The sequence below is a fragment of the Gorilla gorilla genome, chromosome 3 (genome assembly GCF_029281585.2).
Source record: "Gorilla gorilla gorilla isolate KB3781 chromosome 3, NHGRI_mGorGor1-v2.1_pri, whole genome shotgun sequence".
In the NCBI taxonomy this organism is placed as follows: Eukaryota; Metazoa; Chordata; class Mammalia; order Primates; family Hominidae; genus Gorilla; species Gorilla gorilla.
Window position 1 is genome coordinate 52,689,968 of NC_073227.2, and position 23,186 is coordinate 52,713,153.

Below are 23,186 nucleotides of genomic sequence, written 5' to 3' on the forward strand. Positions count from 1 at the left end.
TCACTGACAACATGGGGAATACATTTCGACCTCCAGATTTTAAAAGTGCCATTATTATTTTGCCATTAGGTAGAAGGCTAAGTCTCAACGTTGTGCTAGTAATAGCATCTTTAAGTCCCTGGACTAAGACCTCGGCTCCTGGTTCGGGAATCAGACTGCCTGGGCGGCACTCCAGGTTCCACAGCTCCCCACCTGTGAGCTCCTCGGCAAGTCACTCGGTCCGGATTTCCAGAGGTAGTTTGGGGGAACTGACAGTACACACACCACAGGGCAGTGAGAAAGAAAGAGACAATGCAAAGGAATTGGCACAGCACTCAGCAGACAATATAAGCTAATATGTACTCTGTCTACACCCTGCGTTTTACGGAGTTAATCGAAAGCCTCCAATCACGTGACCACTCCACTACCCGGCGCCAAGACGCGCTGATGTCACGACGGCGTGCGGCGTGCAGACGGCGGCAAGCTGCGCCGCGCCTTCGGGTTGCTTCCGGATCTGGTACTTGGGCAGAGTTCCCCGGGGTTCATTGTCTTCGCTTCACAGGATCTGTTTGAGTCCTGTCCACCGGATCCTACGGGGGGTACCTTCGAAAAAAAACGGGCTATGCTGCTGTTGCGTGTGGGTGCCCTCTCCTGACGCCTCCGCCGCCCGGGTCATGTGGACCCTCGTGGGTCGGGGCTGGGGGTGCGCACGCGCTCTCCCGCCACGGGCCACTGGGGCCGCGCTTCTGGTGGCCCCGGGGCCCCGGCCCGCGCCGACCCTTGGGGCTGCTCCAGAGTCCTGGGCTACCGACAGGCTCTACAGCTCCGCAGAATTCAAGGTGACTGCCCCCTGGAATCTGATTTAGCCAAGTTTTCAAACGTTGGAGTGCCCCATGCTATCTTGGAAATTGTATAGGGCTTTCTGGGACTAGCTCTGAACCCTGCTTGCGACTTGGTACAGGGAGGCAGAGCAGAGAGTGTGAGCACTGCTCAGGTTCCCGACCCTCCACTCCTCACTAGTGTGACCTTGGGCAAGTCACTAACTTTGTAGGTTTTCTCATTTGCAATGTCAAATGTTGATTTGTTTACGCGAGCCACTGGTCGAAGTGCTTTGCGTTTATTTATCTATTTAATTCTCCTAAAAAGCCTACTAAGCAAGTTGCTAGTAAATATTAATATAACGTCCATTTTCCTGCAAATTAAGTAGCTATGTGGCCTGGGCAAGTTACTACTTTGTCACTCTCCTACTTCATTTGTTGAATGCAGAACTAATCAAACATCCAATGGCTAATTTGTGAGATTTGTGTGATGTGAGAAGTGGACTTTTTTAGACTAATACCTAGAATGCAGGAAGTGCTCGGTCTGTCTTTAGTTTTATTTCATTCTACCTCAGCCAGAGCAAATCTGTGTAATTTTGACTCTGGTGGGAGGTTCAACAACTCTGATAATTGTGAATGGATACAGTTTAGTCAGAAAAGTGAAGTGACTGAAGGCAAGCTATAAGTAGGCAGAAAGACAAAACCTTATAATTAATCAACTTTGGCCCTAATATGCCTGTGGTTTTAAAAATGGATTTATATTGCAATTCGAAGTTTAAAGATGGTGCAATTCTCTATACCGTTTGAACTGAAGGGAAAGAAAATCTACAGGGCAAACATCAGAATTAGTTTTTTTTGTTAATTTTTTTCGGCAGACTTTCAGCTATAATTGTGCTTTTATTATCTGTCTTTATGGGGCTATTAAAAAACAAAGCTCACGTGAATTTTATATTTCATTGTAATTTCATGGTTTTGCTGATTGTGAAATATGCAGTTGATTGGAAAAAAATAGAGTACAAAAAACTGGTATATTTTGCTTGATAACAATTTCTAGCAATTTGTGATGTGTTTCAGTAAAACGTTAAAGAAGATGTGTACACGAAAAACCAGGAGTTCCATTTTAAAATATTTTTAAGTTTTAAGTGATAAGTCTTTTGTTGGATGTCATCTTTTTTTCTTTCTCACCAGAGAAGCTGCAAAGTAGCAAAATTGTATCTAAAATAAAATTTTGAGGCTCGGTTAGAGACACAGATTTTTAAATAAATCTGATTCCTGATTAAATGTGTGATAGGAGCATAAAATGTATCTTCTTTCAGCTTTTCTGTAGCTCCATTGCCTCAAAAGTTTTACTAGACAAGGTATTCTCAGGCCTTTAGAAGTTCTAGGTGTCTCATGTTCTCCATTCACGATAATAAATTCAGTTCCTGATTGGCCCTAAAAATTGTGTAGAAATGTTAAGGGATTATTATTTAGCTGTATAGTTACCTTTGGCTATTAAACTGATGCTCCTTGTAATATGAACTTAGCCATACATGTCTTTTTCTTAGAATAATAATATAAACAATATAAATGCTAGAAATGATATTGTTCAACGATTAAAAGAATATTCTTTGAATTGGTATACTTGTTTGATAGTATGCAAAATTTATACTCCTAAATGTGGTATTTCCCCTTTCTAGGAAAAACTTGACATGTCTAGGTTTCCTGTTGAAAATATTAGAAATTTCAGTATTGTTGCACACGTGGATCATGGCAAAAGTACTTTAGCTGACAGGCTCCTAGAACTTACAGGTATTTCATTTATGTTACATACTTAACTGATGGCTGCGAGTTATTGGGAATTACTTTTACTCTTAAATTTTAATTTTATAAGTAATATTCTCTTTTTTTTTAAAGCCCAGAGAAATATCAATAAGTGTTTCTGTTTATAGGGACAATTGATAAAACAAAGAATAATAAGCAGGTTCTTGATAAATTGCAAGTGGAACGAGAAAGAGGAATCACTGTTAAAGCACAGACAGCATCTCTCTTTTACAATTGTGAAGGAAAGCAGTACCTTTTGAATCTCATTGATACACCAGTAAGTTTAATATTAATTTTGCATGTATTGTTAAAGTCAACATTGTGTCAGTAGTGCAAACAGATCCTTGTTTAATTTTTGAACTGAGTATTAAACATCTGCCTTTGCTGTTTGTTTTCTCAGTGTTCTTATGTTAGTGTCAGTTGTTTCAAAAGTGCAGGCTACAAAAAAAAAAACGAGTATTTAACAACTTTTATCAAGTAAAGTCAATAAATTTGCCACAATGCTCTTTCCTAAAAAATTAACTCACATTTACAGGTATCAATATTTTTGTTTCTCAGGGCCATGTTGATTTTAGTTATGAAGTATCCAGGTCACTTTCTGCTTGCCAGGGTGTTTTACTTGTGGTTGATGCAAATGAGGTAGGTATTTTTCATTTCGTATGATGTGACATGTGATATGACATGACTATTTGGTTGTTTCAAGAGTTTTTCTTTAAAATGTGTTTTGGAAATAGAATTTTTGTGTTTGAAAAATAGATTTAATCTGTTACTTACTGAAAATTATATGGTTTCATCCTGTTAACTTGAAATATTATTACACTAAAGCATTCTCTGGAATTGACTAGTTTTTAAATTGGAATTGTTCAAAAGATTGTTGTATTTTTTTGAAGTGTGACATCATATTGTCAATGCATCTTACCAAAAAAAACCCCACCAACTTTAGCAGTTCTTAATCTGAGGTTTCTATATCCATTTTTAGCAGATCTTGAGAATAAATCATTAGTTTTCAGATCATTTTAGGTGATTTTAAGGCAATAATTTGGAAGTATTAGGTTTTTAAAAAATCAATAACATTACTAAGCTCTGTTGTGGTGTAAGCCGTAAAGACACTCAGCAGATGACCATATAAGAGCAGTGAATATAAACTTTTGTTACATGTTTCTCAAAAACTCTTCATTCAAAACCCAACTTTTTTTTAGTGGTGGTGGTGACATTGTTGTGTTAAGCTGTTAAGCCTTTCCTGATCCCATCAAGGAAAGTCAATCTCTACCTTACGTAGGCAGTACTGGCCTTTATAAACTATCTTGATGACTGTGTTCTCTAATAAGCTTTGAGGTCCTTGAGAGTCCATGTTACATCTTTTGTTTCTCCAATGCCTGATGTAGTTTCTGGCACAGAAAAGGCCCTCCAATAAATGCTTTCTGAACTGAAAGGAATTATTACAGAGGATGATTCAGATGCATGGAAAAATAGGTATCATAGTTGAGCTGCCGTGTACCTTTCCTTAAAGGCTTCCTATCTCAAGCTTAGTAGACTTGTCTGTTGGCTCACTCTACTTGATGTGATTATTGCTTTACCATCAGCGATTTTCATTTTGACCCCAAAGACATAATTTGGAGAGAAAAGCATGAAGGGTAGCTACATGGCATTTTGTTTAATTTTATTATTAGCATAACGCAAAATCTCTTGAAGATGTATGGAATGGTCTTAAATTACAAGTTTTGTGATAGATAATAGAATGGTCATCTCAGTATCTTGTATCTTGATATTTTCAGGGAATTCAAGCCCAAACTGTAGCAAACTTCTTTCTTGCCTTCGAAGCACAGCTATCGGTAATTCCAGTTATAAATAAGGTAATTACAATGAGACAACAGTGTTGTTATTTCACTTTCTAAAAGTACAATTAATGTTTAAATGTCAGTTGTACTATTTATTATATGAGGGATCGCCAGCTATTTATTAAATATATTGGTGGGATTTATCTGTTTGAATTGTATATAACAGAAGTGCAACTGAAACTCACCCTTGCACAGAGTTGAGAAGATAGTTCTCCTGAATTATCTTGTGGTAACTGAGGGCCATTTCTGTAGGGAAGGGAAGCAGGGCAGATGAAACATGTTTGTCAGGTTAAACCATACATAGGAAAAGAAGAGAAGTTTATAATCTAGGAAGAAACAATACAACACATGAAGCATGACAATTTAGTGCTAAACTGAGCTCTGTCTATAAACTTCCATTTCATATTTTAAAATTAATTTAGAATCTTAATTTTAAAATCTGCATTGCTTTAATTATATTTCTTGATAATGGAGTTAAGTTTAAAAGAAGGCCATAGGTAAGACAGCTTGTTGTCAGACTTAATGTTGTATTTAACTTAACCTTTAAAATCAGTTCACATGCTGCTTAATTGATAAATTACTACTGATCTCTTCTGCTGCCCTGGGTAGCTAACTGCTTAAGTTTTTTTTTGCAAGCTCTGCTACTTAACTTCTCTTTTTCAATCATGGTTATTAAATTGTACTGCTAATATATAGATTATTTTACTGCTTTTGAAAAAATATTGTAGAGGGGTCAGTTAGGTTAAAGTGGGTAAGCTTTTAACTACCTCCAAATACTGTTAATACATAATACATCTTATCTTTATTATACTAACATATAATGGATTTTTTTTTTTAAAGATAGATCTGAAGAATGCTGATCCTGAAAGGGTTGAAAACCAAATTGAGAAAGTGTTTGATATTCCAAGTGATGAATGTATTAAGGTAAAATACGTTCCTAAAAAGATTATACTTTGAAAAAAGTCTCAAGTAATTGGGCTAAGTGAAATTTCATGGTATTTGATAACCTGGCATTATATGCTGTTTTTTATAGTTTTACAAACTTCTTTTACTATTATTTCCTTTGATCCTTATCAAAAGCCCTTTTTATATTGTTAGGACATACAGAAATTATTGCGATGCTGTAGTTAAAGGAACTGAGGCTCAAAGGTTTTATCACTTTCCTAAGATCACAGGTTTAGTTAGCCAATGTGCCAGGACTAAAACACAGGCCTTCTGAAACTCCCTGCAGTATTTCTTGTGTGTCATTTTGCCCAGTGGAAATACTGTCTTTGAAGAGCAGGTTCGAACTAATTTCAAGGCTTTTGTATGTATCATTCTTGGAACTGACAAAAACCTATTTTATAAAAAGCTAGTTATAGTAGTGCTAGGAAACAATAGATTTTATATCAAAGTTGCTACCATTTTAAATTTGAATTTTTATTTACCTTTGAAATGATGATCTGCTTGTTAAACAGCCACAGCCAAACTGCTATACTACATGGTAGTGGAAAGTATGTCAGCACAGCAATGTAATGTTTTTCTTTCAAGCTCATTTAATTTTCGAAAGAGCAAGTTATATATGGTTTTATATTTTGGATTATGTTATATTAAAATACAATTAACTATTCTGATTTTAATCTTAATAAAATTCATTCAGATTCTTATTTGGTATATGCCAGCTGAGAGTATGGCAGTGAACAAGACAGACAAGACCCCTTCCTTTCTGCAGACAGTCAATAAATAAGTAAACAAAGGAGTAAACATAGGAATTATTGACTAGGATAGAGATTGTTAAGGAAATTCATTCGACAAATTGTATTATTCTAGGTGAAATACCATCATTAACAGTGAAAAGTCTTTTTTCTTAGAGAGATGTTATGACATGGAATAACTTAGCAAAAGCGTCTCTGATAAACTGAAACGTGAAGGAATGAATAATTTTCAGAAAAACATTCCAGGAAGAGAAAAGAGCATGTGTAAAGGACTTAAATTAGGAAAAGATTTGGCATGTTTACTGAAGAGAAAGGTTGATTGGATGAGAAGGCTTTGTAGGGGTATGCAGGAATCAAGTCATGCTGGGACTCTTGCTGTGCTGAAGAGCTTGAAAATTATTCTAAGACAATGGAAGGATTTTAAAGCAAGAGAAACAAATTAACCAGTCATTCAGGTAGCCTTACAGAGAATGGATCAAAGAGGTATAAGAAGAGATACAGAGAATCCAGCTATTAATGGTAGCCCAGATGTGAAATTATTATGGCTCAGTATTAACTATCCATATGAAAAGGAGATTATGATCCAGGAGGAAACAACATACATAAAACATAACAGTTCATTGCTAAACTGAGCACTGTCTACAAACCTCCATTTCATACTTTAAAATTAATAAAGAACCTTAATTTTAAAATCTGCATTGCATTAAATGATGTTTCTTGATTTGGAGATAAGTATATAAGAAGTACAGCTGCCCATAGGCAAGATAGCTTGTTGTCAGATACAAGAAACGAACCCGACCATTTATTTGATATCTTTTTTCCAGTAATGTTAAGCTGCTCTGTATATGGGCATAGAAAAAAACACATAATTGGATGCAGTCAAGGTTGAGGTTTTGTCAGCTGCCTCTAATAAGAAGAGAACAGAAAGTGGTTGAACCAGAGTGATTGTAAATGATGGATCTTGGAGTCCCATCTGGGAAAGGATAGAAACAGAGTGGAGGGTGAAGCTGATGGACAGCATCAAGTAGTATATTCAATAGTTACAAGTTAAGGACTGTTGTAAAGAAAGTACTACAGTCTAGAGCAGTAGTTGTCAGTGGTGGGTGGTTTTGCCCCTGGGCAAATATTTGGAGATATTTTTGGTTTTCACATCTTGGGAGGGATGCTACCAGCATCTTGTGGGTAAATGAGGTGCCCTGGTTGCTGCTGAACATCCTGTAATGCACAGGACAGCCTCCCAAAACAAAGAATTATCTGGCCCAAAATGTCAGTAGGGCTGAAACTGAGAAATCCTGGTCTAGAGTGAATGTGAAGAGTAAGAAGTTTGAAGTCAGGATTTCAGAGATAGTCCATTTATTACCAGTGATAAAGGTTAGTCATACCATGTGGCTTGAGTGTTGGCTTGCTTTTCTGGTGTGAGAACACTAAAGTAGTAGTAAGATGCCTTATGGTTTTATGCCATCCACATACATTGTTTATCCACACAACAACCTTGAGATTTAGGCAGAATATGAATAATCACTTCATTTTTTAGATGATGAAATTTATGCTCAAAGAGATAGATACTGGTGAAATACATGCGTTCAATGCAGAGACATGATTGTTACCCAGATTTCGAACTATTCCTCTTTCAATACCATAATTAGGACTCTCTTGTAATTCCATTCTAGAACTGTAGAACTACCTAACTATAATAGAAAAAGAGGTATTTGTCAATATACTGTTTGCTTTGTTCTTTTCCTTTTGGTATATTTCTCAAATTGATAACTATTGGAATTTTTTTTTCCTTCTGATCATAAGTCACAGGTCATCAAGATAGAAAAGTATAGTCTTAACTTTAAATGCTTATATTTTTCACGTGTCTTTTTAGATTTCTGCTAAACTTGGAACAAATGTTGAGAGTGTTCTTCAGGCAATTATTGAAAGAATCCCCCCGTGAGTATTTGGTGATTTTTGTACTAGTTGTCTCTATTTAATAGTTCAAAAACTGTCCATGTTTAATAGTTCAAAGACTGTCAGCTTGAACTGTTATTTTAGCTTAATGGATGTGGCAAATATTCTTGCAGGCAGCGAGAATAAATTTATTTGCTTTTAGTAATACATAGAAGGCAAGTACAGTAAAGTGAAAGTAAAGATGATTGATAGAGGTCTTTTCATGACAATCATTATAAAATATACCTCAGTACATTGGCAGTTATTTTCCTTTGCTTTAAGCTGAACAAATATATTCATAAATAATTTGTTAAAACTAGAGGTTATTAAATCTAATATATTTTATAAAAAGGTCTTTTTATTTAGGCTGTTGTGTATCAAACTTTCTCAAGAACTCTAAGTACAATATCTAAGTTGAAAATAGGAATTTTATTAAGATTTTAATTTAGTGTATATATATTTACTTTTTACTTATATTTACTAGTCCTAAAGTGCATCGCAAAAATCCCCTGAGAGCTTTGGTATTTGACTCCACCTTTGACCAGTATAGAGGTGTGATAGCCAATGTAGCATTATTTGACGGAGTGGTTTCCAAAGGAGATAAAATTGTATCTGCACATACTCAAAAGACATACGAAGTTAATGAAGTAGGAGTTTTGAATCCTAATGAGCAGCCAACTCATAAATTGTAAGTAATCTGCATTAGTAAAATTAAAATGCATTTGTATGTGGTTCTATTTCTGCATTTTTCTCAACTTGGTATGCTTAGAATGATCCTCATTTGGTAACTTAAAAAAAACTATTTAATGCAACTATACAGTAAATGCTCTGTCAAAAGGAATCTCGTGGGAAGGACAATAGAAACGTCAGTTGATGCTTTTTTTATTCTAAATGACTAGTTATAACTAGATTTATGATCAAGGGTAGATTGGATCCTATATTGATGTATTTGATGAGACAATGAAAGAGTTAGTTCCCTCCACCCATATCCGTATTAGGTATCATTTTTGACATTTCTTCATAACTAGATTTTCCAATGTAAAGGTGGTATAAGAGAAACCTTAATAAATCTTTAGTGTGGAATTCATGGTAAAACCTTGATTAAAATTCTTGGGGAGTAGGATTAGCAAGGGTAGTGTGCATTAGAAAAACATCTGAATTGACTTGTAGAAGAACTATTTATTGAGTGCCTACTCCGTATCAGGTACTGATGAGGCATGACCTTGGGTACATAATTTGAGCTTTGTAAGGTCCTGTTCCTCGTCTGTAGAAATTATTGAACCAGATGACTGTCAGATCACATTTGAGTGTTTAGTGTTGTATGTCTAAAAACAGCACTATATTGAGTCAGAAAGTCTATTTTTATTTTACTGAAATATTTTGACATCTATTTATATTCTGCCATATATACCAAACATTATCACATCTTCATTTAAGGTTCTTAAAGCTCATTCTAAGTGTAAATCATTTTAATTTTGTAGGGATTTTTTTTTTTAAGCTTAAACTGAACTCATAAGATTTGCTCTTTTGCTACAGGAGGAATATCAAGTGTCCAGTTTGTTGAGAGTTCACATTTTTCTTGGATAAAAATTTACCTTTTTTTCCTTTGTTAAAGAACATTTTCAACACAATTCATTAATAAAAGACATCACAAGTGTACTTATTATAATGCTTTTGTACTTACTAGTTTCACTGTATTTACATATATTTTAGAAACTGCTGTTTAAATTGCAAAGGTTGGCAGAATCATGAAAAAGGCATTAGGTTTATAAGTAGAGAGGTCTAATGGATTGTAAGACCTGGTGTGTTCATTTGCTGACAAGCTTCAGAGTTTGATAATTGATATGTAGCACTTATTTTCAAAGTGTATGGAAAGTTTGGAAAGTGTATGATAGTTTCCTGGGAAGGTAGAACTAATTGTGAGTTATGTGCTTGAAACATTAAAGCAGTAAATATTTGCATATAATAATTCTATTTAGATATGCAGGACAGGTGGGCTATCTGATTGCTGGGATGAAAGATGTCACTGAAGCGCAAATAGGAGATACATTATGTTTACATAAGCAACCAATGGAGCCCTTGCCTGGGTTTAAATCAGCGAAACCAATGGTATTTGCAGGTGAGGAGTTCACAAATTCAAAGGTTGAGGGCCATGATATTTTTAAACTAAAAGTCTGTCTCAGTGGTTAAGGAAAAAAATACACATTCTGGTTATTTTAAATAACCACTAATTCCAGCATATTGTTTCACTTTGTGCTGTTTATCAGTTTATAATTTCATATGTGTGATGAAATTATATGTGGGAGATCATTTAGGATGTGTTAAGAAATAAGCTCTTAAGGAAGAAGCTGTGATATATAGGATACAGTAATATAACTTTCTTATTTTTCTAGGGAGTTCATTATTTGAAACATTTTTCTAATTAGGATGTTCTTATTAGTAATTATCAGTAGACACTGACTGAGTGCCTTCATCTTCGATAGACTTTAATATTGTACTGTACTAATGTAGATATGACAGAGAATGGTGTTGCCTCAAGTACGTATAATTTCAGAATCTTTTACTTCATTTACTTTGGAAAAAGGAAGACCTGATTGAAGGTCATCAGGTTACTGTGTGCTGAGTATCTAGCCCTTAATTTTTGCCCTACAGTCTCTCTCACTGGAAATTAGGAACTTTGTTTACCCCTACCTTTAGGCAAAGTCAGTCATCTGGATTTTAGAGGACTTCAGAGGTGTCAGATGAAAGAGAATCGGTAGTGATTCCTATAGTTTTTGTCAGTAAATACCAAAAAGCAAAATTTAACTATGGTTTTAAGTAGATAATCTGCCTTAGAGAATTGAGAGTGCAGTATAGTTTTCATGTCTACTCCTATTTTTATCCAATAATAAAGTTTCATTTGGGTTGTGGAATGTCTTGTGCTTTTGTTTTTGAAATTACACTGTGTTTTCTTAATAGGCCTAATTCCCATGTTTTTTTTTTCTTTTCCCTGTATTTTTTCAAAAACATTAAAAACATTATTTGGAGTGCAAATCTAGTTGTATATTCTTTCAGACTAATGACTTGTAAGATACTTTGAAACCAAATAATCATTCATTTTTAGCAAACCAATATTTTGGTCAATAAAATACAAGAAAGTAATTTAAAAGGTAAATGACTAATTTGGAACTTAGCAGCACTACACATGTGCTTTGATAGGTCTGTAGGCAGCTTATCACGTGATAATTAGAAATCATTGTATCCCCAGGAATGTATCCTCTAGACCAATCTGAATATAACAATCTAAAGAGTGCTATAGAAAAACTGACTTTAAATGATTCCAGTGTGACAGTTCATCGGGATAGTAGCCTTGCTCTGGGTGCTGGCTGGAGGTAAGATTCATTCACATGTGTTTTATAGGAAAGGGAGGTGTAAATGGTGTATTTTTAAAATATTTTATAGGAAAGGGAGGTTTTTAAAAAATATCTTTATAAGTAAGGGAGGTATAAAATGGTGCATTGTTCTGGAACATTTACTGAAAATAAGTTTATATTAGTGTAAAGTGAACGAAAACAATTTTTATCTGCCTGTTTCACGTTGTGGATTGACATTTTATGGGTAAGTTTTATAGTGATTTAAAATAGATTCCCAATGAAAGATTTTAATCTTATTTAATAAAATTATGCTAGCATTTAATTATATTGTGAATTGTTTGAATGACTCTTAATTCCATCCCTCCCTTAAAGTAACAATATGTTCATTAAAAAAAAAAAAAAATGAAGCCCATGGGACATAAACATTTTGGAGTTTGTCTTTTCCTCCCCCAGGCTAGGATTTCTTGGACTTTTGCACATGGAAGTTTTCAACCAGCGACTGGAGCAAGAATATAATGCTTCTGTTATTTTAACAACCCCTACTGTTCCATATAAAGCTGTACTGTCATCATCAAAATTGATAAAGGTACTTGGTATTTAGTACTGGTATTTAGTACTGTTTTGCATTAGTCTCTTGGAAAAAATAAATGTGTGTATATACAATGCAGGAGAAGCTTTTTACTATACCAATAGCTGATTAAGTATTAAACAAAATATTTATTGATTAGTAGTAATAAACATTGAATTACCCTATGGCTAATGATGAAGAACTTTTTTGAAAACTAATTTATGCAATATTTTTCTTAACCTGATATAATCTCCACATTATCAAAACTAGTCTATTGCTGATAGTAAAAGGTAAAATTAGTAGTGAAAATAATGTTCTGATTCTAGCACAAAGATGAAAAATGTAATTTTGGTCATAAGTAATTTATCTCGTAAAAAGTGAAGCATTCATTCTGGTGACTGGGAAATTTTAAACTTCAAATCAGTGATGAAGACAGTATTGTATTCCATGTAAGTGGCAATCTGTTCATTTTTAACAAATACTAATTTTGGCAATCTAAATATTTTCCAACAAAATTAACTTATTAAACTATAATGTTTTATAAGTGTCAGGTTAAAGTGTATTCTTTTGTCATACTTTTTCTAAATGGTCCATGAAATATGTTTAGTAAATATCAATAATTGGAATATATTGTTTACTAATACTTGTTATTAATATTAAATGATTGCAGCTGGAGGGATTTTAAAATATAAGGCAAACAAGAAAAATGATAATCATTATATTAAGATTTTAAGTATTGCTGATTTTTCTAATTTTTAGGAACATAGAGAAAAAGAAATCACAATTATCAATCCTGCACAATTCCCCGATAAATCAAAAGTAACAGAATATTTGGAGCCAGTTGTTTTGGGCACTATTATCACACCAGATGAATACACTGGAAAAATAATGATGCTTTGCGAGGTATAACTATAATACAATTTAATACAAAATTAGGTTTTAGTCCTCTGAAATAGTGATTTCCAACTCAGGTTTTAAAAGATTTCTTTCTGCTGAGCATACTGAATTTAATGAGATTTTCATATATATATCTGTCTATATCTATACACATAGGTATGTATACTTTTTAAATTATTTTGATTTTAAATAAAAATATTTCTGATAATTTGTGTAATTTACTGATTTGATATGTTAGCCCAAAGGAAAGAAATTTGATAATTAGCTAAATGTATAATTTCGCCTTTTTGAGTAGTTTGAAAGATAATTATAGTACTTCAGGGACCATAAATTTGAAGGTACTCCCATTTTGCTTTAGTTCTCACCACATTGTAATAAATGATTTAATCCACAAATGGTATGTAATTATATTCCTTAAAAATATCTGTGTGAAATACTCTGATACATATTGGAAAGTGTGTCAAATGGTGACTTGAGCTTTGATTAGGTTAAAAACTAGATTGTAATCTTGGTCTTACACTTTTAATTTCTCTGGACCTAATTATTTGTAAAACAAGAAATTAGGACTTTTGACTTTATATGTAGTTACATTTGATTTACTGTTAAATGAAATAGTGTTCATTTTAAAAGATAAAATTGTTAGATAAAGATTAAAAGCTTTGGTAGCAAGCCTAATGCAATTGAAATATAAAATGTTTCTCTGGATTATAAATACTGCCTATAAGTTTTTACTAGACCTTTAGAGAAATACATTATTCCTCAGTATTTGAGTAGGTTATCATTAAACCCATTTTCTTCCTTCCCTTTTTAGGCTCGAAGAGCAGTTCAGAAGAATATGATATTTATTGATCAAAATAGAGTTATGCTTAAATATCTCTTTCCTTTGAATGAAATTGTGGTAGATTTTTATGACTCTTTGAAATCCCTATCTTCTGGATATGCTAGGTAAAAAAATAATGAGAACCTAAGATGCCTGACCAACTTTTTTGAAATATTGATGAGCAAGGGTATACTAATTCTTCATTTATTTAGTAATTTCAGCTTTCTTGAAGATAGTTGAGAATCATACTCTAAGGTTAGAATGACTTGGAACAACTTTATAGGTGTTACAGACTACTTGTGATTTGCTTATAGAAGAAAAGTTTCCTTTGATTTATTATCTAACTTTTATTTCTCTTTTAACAAAAAAAGTTAGTCCCCTTTTCATGAAGAGCTGTATTCCTTGTCTGTTAAGAATTAGACCTAATCTCAAAAATTTACCATAACCTCAGTGGCACTTTTAAAATGTATATTTATGTTATGCAATCTCAAGAGCATCTATTTACATTTGAAAAATAAAAGTGCATATTCAGTCTGTAAAAAAATGTTAAATGTGCCACTCCATTAGTGAACACTTTAATAACTTAGTCTTTCCAGGAACAGGTTGTCCTCATCACGAAAACCTTTGTGTATCTCATAGGAGTACATGGAGAAAAGCCAGATAAAAGTGAAAGGAGAGTTACTATTAAATAACAAATAAGGAACTCAGGGCATAGCATTCTGAGAGGCTGTTTTTTTTTTTTGTTGTTGTTGTTGTTGTTGTTGTTGGGGCATATAACTCTAGATACCCTCACTATGCCCTAAAATCTTATGTTACAGGATAGTATATAGTAGAAAACAGATGTGAAACATGGGGAAGCAGAAGGGGATAAATGAACATTGACATCTATAAAACTCCCACACAGTGCATGAATGTTAATGTTAACATGCAGAGACAAATTCCAGTGTTTAACGAACATGCTACAGTGACTTGGAAGTTTAACTTTATTTAATCATCTTGTCAGTGAAGAGAGTTAGCATATATAATTCTTCTTACCAAGGAATCTTCATGTTCCTTTGTATTGAGAATTTTCTTCTACTTTGTCACCCAGTTTTTTCTTCTCTATGTCTTCTTTCAGACAAGACCTTGAGCAAGTAAGTGGCAATGGAATTTAAAGTAAAATGAATTGAGGGGCATATTAAAATTACTAGAGTTGAAAGGAAGATTACTAGGTTTAATGTTTATAAATATTTTTAACAGAAGTCTGTCAATTTTAGTTTGCATTTGGGTACTACTTTCTGAATTATAAGTGGTCTTAAAAAGCCTTGTCGTTTGGAAACTTAAATACGTTTTGAATTTAATGAGAGAACATGATTTATTTTTGAACTACATAAAAATAAAAGATTCCAGCTTCCAGCATTAAGGTAATTATGTTCAAGATGGATGTTTTACATAGGCAGTCAATTCCACACTTAACAGAAAGTCATCATAGGCTATGAATTAAGATCAGGAAAAAATTTATTTCATACCAGGAGGCAAGAATCAACAGCAACTAGTAGCTTTTTGGAATTACAAATGTGTTTCCTGCATTCTAAGGAAACACTAGAATACCTATGTTTTCAATAGAGGTTAGGTATCAATTGGGCTGCTTGGAAACAAAAACACAATTTTTATAATGATTTCTTTTGAAAAAATGAGTTAAGAAATTTTTAAGATTTTTAATATTTTGGACCACAACATAGCTGGAGCTGTAACAACTTCAAAGTTAAGGACCATGTCTGTTTTATTCTCTATTTGCTTTGTATTCTGTATGATACTTAACATGGTATCTTTCATACAGTAAATGTATAAGTGATGCTTCCTGAAGAAAGAAAGGATTTTAACAGTACTTCTGAAAATAATCTGTTAATAGAGTGTATTATTGTCACTTTATGACCTTCCTGCTGAAAATCTTTAGAAACCAAACATAATTTTGCAAGTCCAGGCACCAATTGTTTTAAAATTAAGACAATAGGAGTATACATATTCTTGTCTGTGATTGGGACAACTTGTAAGCCTAATTGAAATTTTCTTGTTAGACTTCAGTTTTGTAAGTGAAACATTTAAATGTCTGTTTTGACTAACATTGCAAGCTTTGACCACATTGTTAAAAGTAATAGCTGAAACTAAGTGCTTGTGTGTGCTAAGCTAGGCTCTGTTTAAACACTTATTATGTACTAGGCATTGCTCTAATTGGTTTACATGTATTAACTCATTTAATCCTCACAAAAGCCCTGTGAAGGGAGGTGCAAGCTGAAGAGCCAAATAGGAAATCCAAAGGTCTCATTTATTAATGGCATTTTATGAGTGTCATAGCATTTATTTAAACATAGAGTTGTCATTGGTAATAGAAAGTTAAAACAGAAACCCAACTCATGAATCTGAAAATGATCCATTAATAATATATAGTGTTGTCCGAAGCCTCCCAGCTGCTGGGAACATTGGGAAGGCATGATATTTGTCTTCAATAAACCATTTTCGTTGTCAGGTTCACCAACTTATTTTCCTTTCCCCTATAAACATATTCCCCTTGCTTTTGCCCTTGATTTAATAAACATAAAAAGATAACATTTACATCCATTCACAAGAAACTGTGTATGTAATATTTTGATGGAAACATATCTCTTTGGGGAGTGTAATGCGGTAGAAAGTAGACATTTAGTAAAGAGTAATAAAGGTAATCTCTCGGGAAGTGTAATATTTATCACTTGGACTTTTTTCCTTTTAGTTTTGATTACGAAGATGCAGGCTACCAGACTGCAGAACTTGTAAAAATGGATATTCTACTGAATGGAAATACTGTAGAGGAGCTAGTAACTGTTGTACACAAGTAAGTTGAATAGAAACTAATCATGGAATGTGAAAATACTTTTGATATGTTTTTCATTTATTTTTGTTTGAGCAGCTGCATTTAAAAAACTTCTAAGGTAATTAAAATAGAGTTCACCCTACTAACTTTGCTTTCTCTTTTTTTTCCACACTTCTCTCTAGACTGCTAAAAATAGAACAGAGCTATAATAGTCAAAAAGAACAGTATCATAGAAATGTTTCCCTTCACCATATTAAAAAAAGTTTTAAACATTTTATAATGATGGATTTAGAATTGGGAACAAGTTTTTTTGTTTTGTTTTTTTGTTTGTTTGTTTGTTTTTTAGATGGGAGTCTCATTCTGTTGCCAGGCTGGAGTGCAGTGGCGCAATTTCTGCTCACTGCAACCTCCGCCTCCTGGGTTCAAGCAATTCTCCTGCCTCAGCCTCCTGAGTAGCTGGGACTACAAGCGCATGCTACCATGTCCGGCTAATTTTTGTATTTTTAGTAGAGACGGGGTTTCACCATATTGGCCAGGATGGTCTCGATCTCTTGACCTCTGATCTGCCCGCCTCGGCCTCCCAAAGTGCTGGATTTACAGGCGTAAGCCACCGCGCCCTTTTATATTTGTAAAAAAATTATAAAAAGGAAAAACCCCATGTGTTCAAGAAACAGCAGATTGGTTAAAATGAATTACAAAGCACCCATATTGTTATTTTCAGCCATTAAAACTTGTGGAGTAATATTTAGTGACATAAAAATGTCTGTTAAATAAGAGGGTAGAATATATCGTAAACACTGATCATACAAAAAAATGCAAAAAAATGACTAGAAAGATATCTGTTTAAAATAATCATTCCAAAATGTTTAACCATTTTCAGCGGGTAAGGAAAGAGAATCAAGAACGGTTTCTATTCTCTAATGTTGTATTTCTAAATTTTCTGTAATCATACATTACTTTTTTAAATCAGAGAAGTTGTTAATGATTCAGAGAGTAAGAGATATTTATAAGTAAGTTCCATTTGAACCTCCCTAAGAGATCACCTTTACATTGATTATGCAACTGGCCTAGAAAAATACTTGAAATATTCTTATTTAGGATATATAAACAGTTGTATTTTTCTGTCTCAGAGACAAAGCTCATTCAATTGGCAAAGCCATATGTGAACGGCTGAAGGATTCTCTTCCTAGGCAACTGTTTGAGATAGCAATTCAAGCTGCTATTGGAAGTAAAATCATTGCAAGAGAAACGTGAGTTGAAATTCATTTTTGGTCTTGAGCCAGTTTCAGAATTGATATACCTAAAAAGTGAAAGAATATTGAACATTTTAATTTAACATTGGCCTAAGCTTTATTCTTACTTGTAGAAACAGTATGATGGTGCTCTGCAGTTTTCTGATTTAAGTAATGACTGTTACTTTGAATTACTTATATAACAGCACTGGGTGATGTGATTTGCAGTTAGTATAATGTATACGGGTTTGAGGAACTGTTTTAATTTCCACTCATATCAATGTCTATACTGAATTTCCTGGGTAAGGAATTTCTTTTATGGTTTTATCCCTTTAGGTAGATTATAAATTAATAGAAACTGAAACTAAAAGGTTTTGTCTTCCAAATGACAAAATTACAATTTTTTTTTAACCCAAAGCATTTAATATTGCTTCCCCACTTCCGCAGAGCTAGGGAGGTTATAAATCAAGGAATGCCAATACCATGTTAGGATTTGCATTCTAGATTAGGGACCTCACGTGAATTATAATAGATATGGAAGACAGGCTAATTTGTGTAGGACACTAGTCTTTCATGAAATGTAATACATAAATCAGAACACTGGCTGGGTGTGTTGGCTCACATTCTGTGATCCCAACTACTTGGGAGGCTGGGGCAGGAGTATTGCTGTGAGACTAGTCTGGGAAACATAGTGAGACCCAGTTTCTTAACAAAAACCCAAAAATAACAATGAAGAACACTGAATAAGCTGCTCTGCTTGTAACAGCAGGTGCAGGATGTGTCTTGTAGCACTTCCCATTTCCTTTCCTTAATGATCCTAAGACTTCTAGGAAATAGGAAGTTTCTCCTCAGTTATGAAAAGCTGGAAATTGCTATTAAATTCTACCTTAACCCAAACCTAATGAGGAAATACAGCCGTCATGTTAATATAGACTTAAGGTTAATTTTAGGCCCACTGTTTGAAATACATTTCATTTCCTAACACTGTTTTGCTTTGGTTAGTTATTCTGTGTTTCGTAAATACTGAGATCAGGCAGAGTAGAAATGATAACTAGGGAACATCCTGGAAAGTGCAATTTAAGACAGTTAGCAATTGCTCATTCTAAAATAAGTGTGTTGAGATAATACCTTAAAATTGGTTTTTCTGTCTTAAGGAATACATAAAGATGGAGCTATTTTCAAAATTAGAGTGATCTAGAAATTTCTCAAACATTGTAGAAATAGATTAGTTTATAACTGCTGGGGTGGATATATCAAGGTTCCTAGCCACTCCATCCACATTCAGTAGAGGCAGTAATAAGATAATAAACATACTTTGTTTTTCTGAAGTAGTAGTGTTAATTTTTAGATTGGTAATTTTTAGATTCAGTAAAAAATAACCTAATGTATTTCTTGTAATCAAGGTCACATCCTGCTTGAATTTGGCCTAATCAAGCCTACCACAAGCCTTGACCTTTTTTTCTTAATGTGTGTTGATAAACATGTTGAATTTATTTGTTCTTTTATGCCAAGTACATGAAAATAAATACAAGAGCATTTGAAGTATCTAATTAATATGCTTATGGCAATTTTACATAGGTAATGATACTATCATTAAAATTTTCTAGTAAAGGGGAGATTGTTTTTGGTAAGAAAGTGCTTTTAAACAGTATAATGGAATTATGTACTTAAACGAATTTTTCTCTTTTACAGTGTGAAAGCCTATAGGAAAAACGTTTTGGCAAAATGTGTATGTATCTAGTTGTATTTATTCTACTTTATCTTTTATGGGTTTTAAATCAAAGGGGGCATAAACTTATTGATTTCCATTGTTGGTTTTTATACATTCTTTGTTTCCAAGTTCTCTTTTTGAATAGGTAAATTTCAGCTTGACCATGGCAACCTGTTCATTTTGCCCATATCTTTATTTTTTCATCTTATTTATAAAATAAATTTTTTCATCTTATTTATAAAATATTTTTATAAAGTATTTTTCATCTTATTTATAAAATAAAAATTTACAAAAATATTATTTATGAAAATTGTTCTTATATGTAATACTAAGGAAGATTTTTACAAGTTATTTCTATGATCTGGGTAACATGTTTTCTTGATCTAACATATAATGAAAGATTTTGAAAACAATGGCTTTATCTTACAGTTGAAGTCTACCTCTCCTGACATTGTTTTGCCAGTTTGCTGTCATTCAGCTGTTAAAAAATTATTCTTGCGCCGGCTCGGTGGCTCACAACTGTAATCCCAGCACCTTGGGAGGCCAAGATGGGCAGATCACTTGAGGCTAGGAGTTCCGAGACCAGCCTGGCCAACATGGCGAAACCCCATCTTTACTAAAAATACAAAAATTAGCCAGGCGTGGTGCATGCCTGTGATCTCAGTTACTCGGGAGGGTGCAGCATGAGAATTGCTTGAGCTCAGGAGGCAGAGGTTACAGTGAGCAGAGATCCTGCCATTGTACTCCAGCCTGGGTGAGAGGGAAACTCTATCTCAAAAAAAGAAAAATTATTCTTAAATATCGTGAGACTTGAATGATCAATTCTTTCTCCAAAGGCACATTTATTCCTATGTGATTAAGAGTTACGTATATTAGACTGTGGCTTTCTAGTCAAAATTCCAAGCCTAGAATCAGTAAGGAGATTGGTAATTCTTCCTTGACATGCATATTATTATACTAGGTTTCCTTGGGAATCTTCACCTCCATCCAAATTAAATCCTTTATCATTCTTTGAGAAGACAGTAAAATTAGATCTGCTAGGAAGATGAGAGAGATGTCTGCCTTATGGATAATAATTTGGTATGGTTGTTAAGGTTGTACTGATGCCGCTGTAATCATATGATTGTTTCTCTTTAGAGTGACTTAGACTTCCAATGTTTTAAAATATTTTTCAGTATGGTGGTGATATTACCCGAAAAATGAAGCTTTTGAAGAGACAAGCAGAAGGGAAAAAAAAGCTGAGGAAAATTGGCAACGTTGAAGTTCCAAAAGATGCTTTTATAAAAGTTCTGAAAACACAATCTTCTAAATAATTGGTGGGAAAACAAAGAATTTTCATTGCAATTTGTAATATGCTGACAACAGAAAGAAAATCATAAAATTTGCTTGTTACTTTCAGGGTATTCAGGTTCAAATAACCTACTAGTAGTCTTTTGTTGAAAGGGAGTAGTTAGTGGGTAGGCAAGAGCTTAGATTTTGAAGCCATGTTGCCTGTTCTCAAATATCTGTTCCAACCACTCACTAGTAAGGTGACCTTGGCCAAATTAACCTTTGTTTCCTCTTCAGTAAAATCGAGATTATACTACTACCTACATAAGTTATTGTGAAGATTAAATGAGGTAATACGTTAAATATTTAGAGGTGCAAGACACATAGTAAGCACTCAATTGTAACTACAGTTAAGTCCTTAAATGCCATCGAAAGGTTCTTAGAAACTGACTTTAAGCAAAATGACACGTAGCACAATGTTCTTGAATGATGTCATTTCCTTAAGTGGTTTGTAACATTGATGAGGAAAAAAATTGGTTTATGCATCATTTCATTTTATTTTTATTTATTTTTTGAGACAGAGTTTTGCCCTGTCGCCCAGGCTGGAGTGCAATGGCAAAATCTCGACTCACTGCAACCTCTGCCTCCCGGGTTCAAGAGATTCTCCTGCCTCAGCCTCCATTACAGGCACGCACCACCATGCTTGGCTAATTTTTTGTATCTTTAGTAGAGTTGGCCAGGCTGGTCTTGAACTCCTGACCTCATGATCCACCCACCGTGGCCTCCCAAAGTGCTGATTACTGGTGTGAGCCACCATGCCCAGCCGTGTCATTTCATTTAAAGTCACAATTTCCATGAATCTCAACAAGTGAGGACCTGCTATATTTTGTTGCATGCAGTTTTTCTTTACTGACACTAAAAGGCCCCATACTTAAGATTCCATCTACTTTAAGTTTAAAGGATTTTCAGAATCACCTTAAGTGTCAAATTTGTTAGCAGGATTAATTGATATGAATTCACTTATTAAACAGTAAACTCAAATAACATAGACATCAAATAACAGACATCTGCTGTAGTTCATGATAAAATGTTTATAGATTTTATCAGGTGGTTAGTTTGAAACTAAATGGTTTACATCTAAAGGGCAGGAGCTGTCTTTCAGACATTCAAACGCATTTGTGTAAAATGACAGGTGTTTGGTATTACCAGGAACTCATAATGACATTTTAATAATTATTGTCTAAATTTCATAATCGAAGCGATTTTAGAGTAGTTAACTTGAGATTTCACAGCCAGTAAATGGCTGTATTTCTCCAGAGCTCTCAGCTCCCATGTTTATTCAGCCAACGAACAAACCAGACTGCAGACTGTATTAGAGCAAGACAACATCATTTAGCCATTGATTTTTATCTTCTACCTTGAATGAATTGAATGAAGAAAATGTCTTTTAGGGATAAACACTATCAAGGATGAATTTTATACTAAGGTTATATGAAAGAAAAAGAAATCTCAAAACCACTAAGCCAAAGGGAAGTCAAGCTGGGGACTGATTGAGGCAAACCTGCCTCCCATTTTATTCCTAAATAAGATGGCCACAAAGATAAAATTTGCTCACAAGGGAATTCCTTATGGACAAAGAACTCAAAAGTCTTCCTTCTGCTCACATGAAACAAATGCATAAATGAATGCTTTCTCTGCTTCATGTTTCACTAAGCCAGATTAAGGTATAACTGACTATTCCTCTACCCTCCTCTCACATGTAAATTGTATATTCAGTGAAAGGCTAATCAGAAACTCAAAAAAATGCAACCCTTTCTCTCTTACCTGCCTATGCTTGAAGCCCCCGCCCCTCTTCAAGTTGTCCTGCCTTTCAAGACCAATGTACACCTTACACATACTGATTGATGTCTCATGTCTCTCTAAAATGTGTAAAACCAAGCTGTGCCCCAACCACCTTGGGCACATGTGGTGAGGACCTCCTGAGGCTGTGTCATGGGCACACCTTAACCCTGGGAAAATAAACTTTCTAAACTGACTTGAGAGATGTCTCAGATATTTTGAGCTCACAGTTATTGTGAAATCATTTTAATTATAAATTAAGTGGAGATTTACTTAAAATCGTGTAGAAGTAGGCTGTGATATAGTCCTAGATACATACATTATCATCTTATGTATCTTCCTTCCCCCTTCCAGGTTCTGATAAAACAGATGAAATCTGAAAGACCATGACAGCAGTATTTTAGAAATGACAGTATTTGAAATTAAAAAATTGTAAAACAAAGTGTTCTGTTCTATCACTGCCAAAGGATAAGTTACAAATTGGTTCTTGGAACGTAATATGTACTATGTGCTTGCTATTTAATAATTTACCAGTCTTAGTCTTTTTTATTCAGACTAATTTTACCTTTTTTTAACCTATGACTCTTTAGTTATAGTAGTACAAAA

At 34.0% G+C, this 23,186-nt stretch overlaps 2 protein-coding genes across 3 annotated transcripts in view; one reads left to right on the forward strand and one right to left on the reverse strand.

Annotated features, from left to right (window-relative positions):
• The first annotated feature begins 417 nt into the window (after positions 1-417).
• On the forward strand, positions 418-22,776 carry GUF1 (GTP binding elongation factor GUF1). Of its 2 annotated transcripts, XM_004038626.4 has the most exons (17): positions 418-818; positions 2,477-2,588; positions 2,729-2,877; positions 3,159-3,239; positions 4,376-4,453; positions 5,279-5,362; positions 8,003-8,067; positions 8,549-8,752; positions 10,044-10,183; positions 11,312-11,435; positions 11,871-12,003; positions 12,745-12,888; positions 13,694-13,827; positions 16,449-16,550; positions 17,660-17,779; positions 19,454-19,490; positions 20,648-22,776. In XM_004038626.4, the coding sequence occupies exons 1-17, from the start codon at positions 654-656 to the stop codon at positions 20,783-20,785; spliced, it is 2,010 nt and encodes a 669-aa protein (XP_004038674.1). In that variant the 5' UTR covers positions 418-653; the 3' UTR covers positions 20,786-22,776. The 2 variants fall into 2 exon arrangements, with proteins under 2 accessions (XP_004038674.1, XP_018881149.1); XM_019025604.3 differs by lacking the exons at positions 10,044-10,183; positions 11,312-11,435 and having other exon boundaries at positions 431-818.
• Positions 4,450-23,186, reverse strand: part of GNPDA2 (glucosamine-6-phosphate deaminase 2) — a 44,316-nt gene continuing 25,579 nt past the window's right edge. The window contains exon 7 of the mRNA XM_019025605.3: positions 4,450-4,684. Within this exon, the coding sequence (XP_018881150.2) occupies positions 4,620-4,684 (65 nt within the window). The 3' untranslated portion in view covers positions 4,450-4,619. The remainder of the gene's footprint in view (positions 4,685-23,186) is intronic.

What these genes read in the sequence shown, in the direction of transcription:
- GUF1 (XM_004038626.4), top strand. Translation starts at nt 654, where the DNA reads ATGTGGACCCTCGTGGGTCGGGGCTGGGGGTGCGCACGCGCTCTCCCG. An exon ending in CAAGTGATGAATGTATTAAG is followed by an intron (nt 5,363 to 8,002) that starts GTAAAATACGTT and finishes GTGTCTTTTTAG; the next exon opens with ATTTCTGCTAAACTTGGAAC. An exon ending in ATTATTGAAAGAATCCCCCC is followed by an intron (nt 8,068 to 8,548) that starts GTGAGTATTTGG and finishes TATATTTACTAG; the next exon opens with TCCTAAAGTGCATCGCAAAA.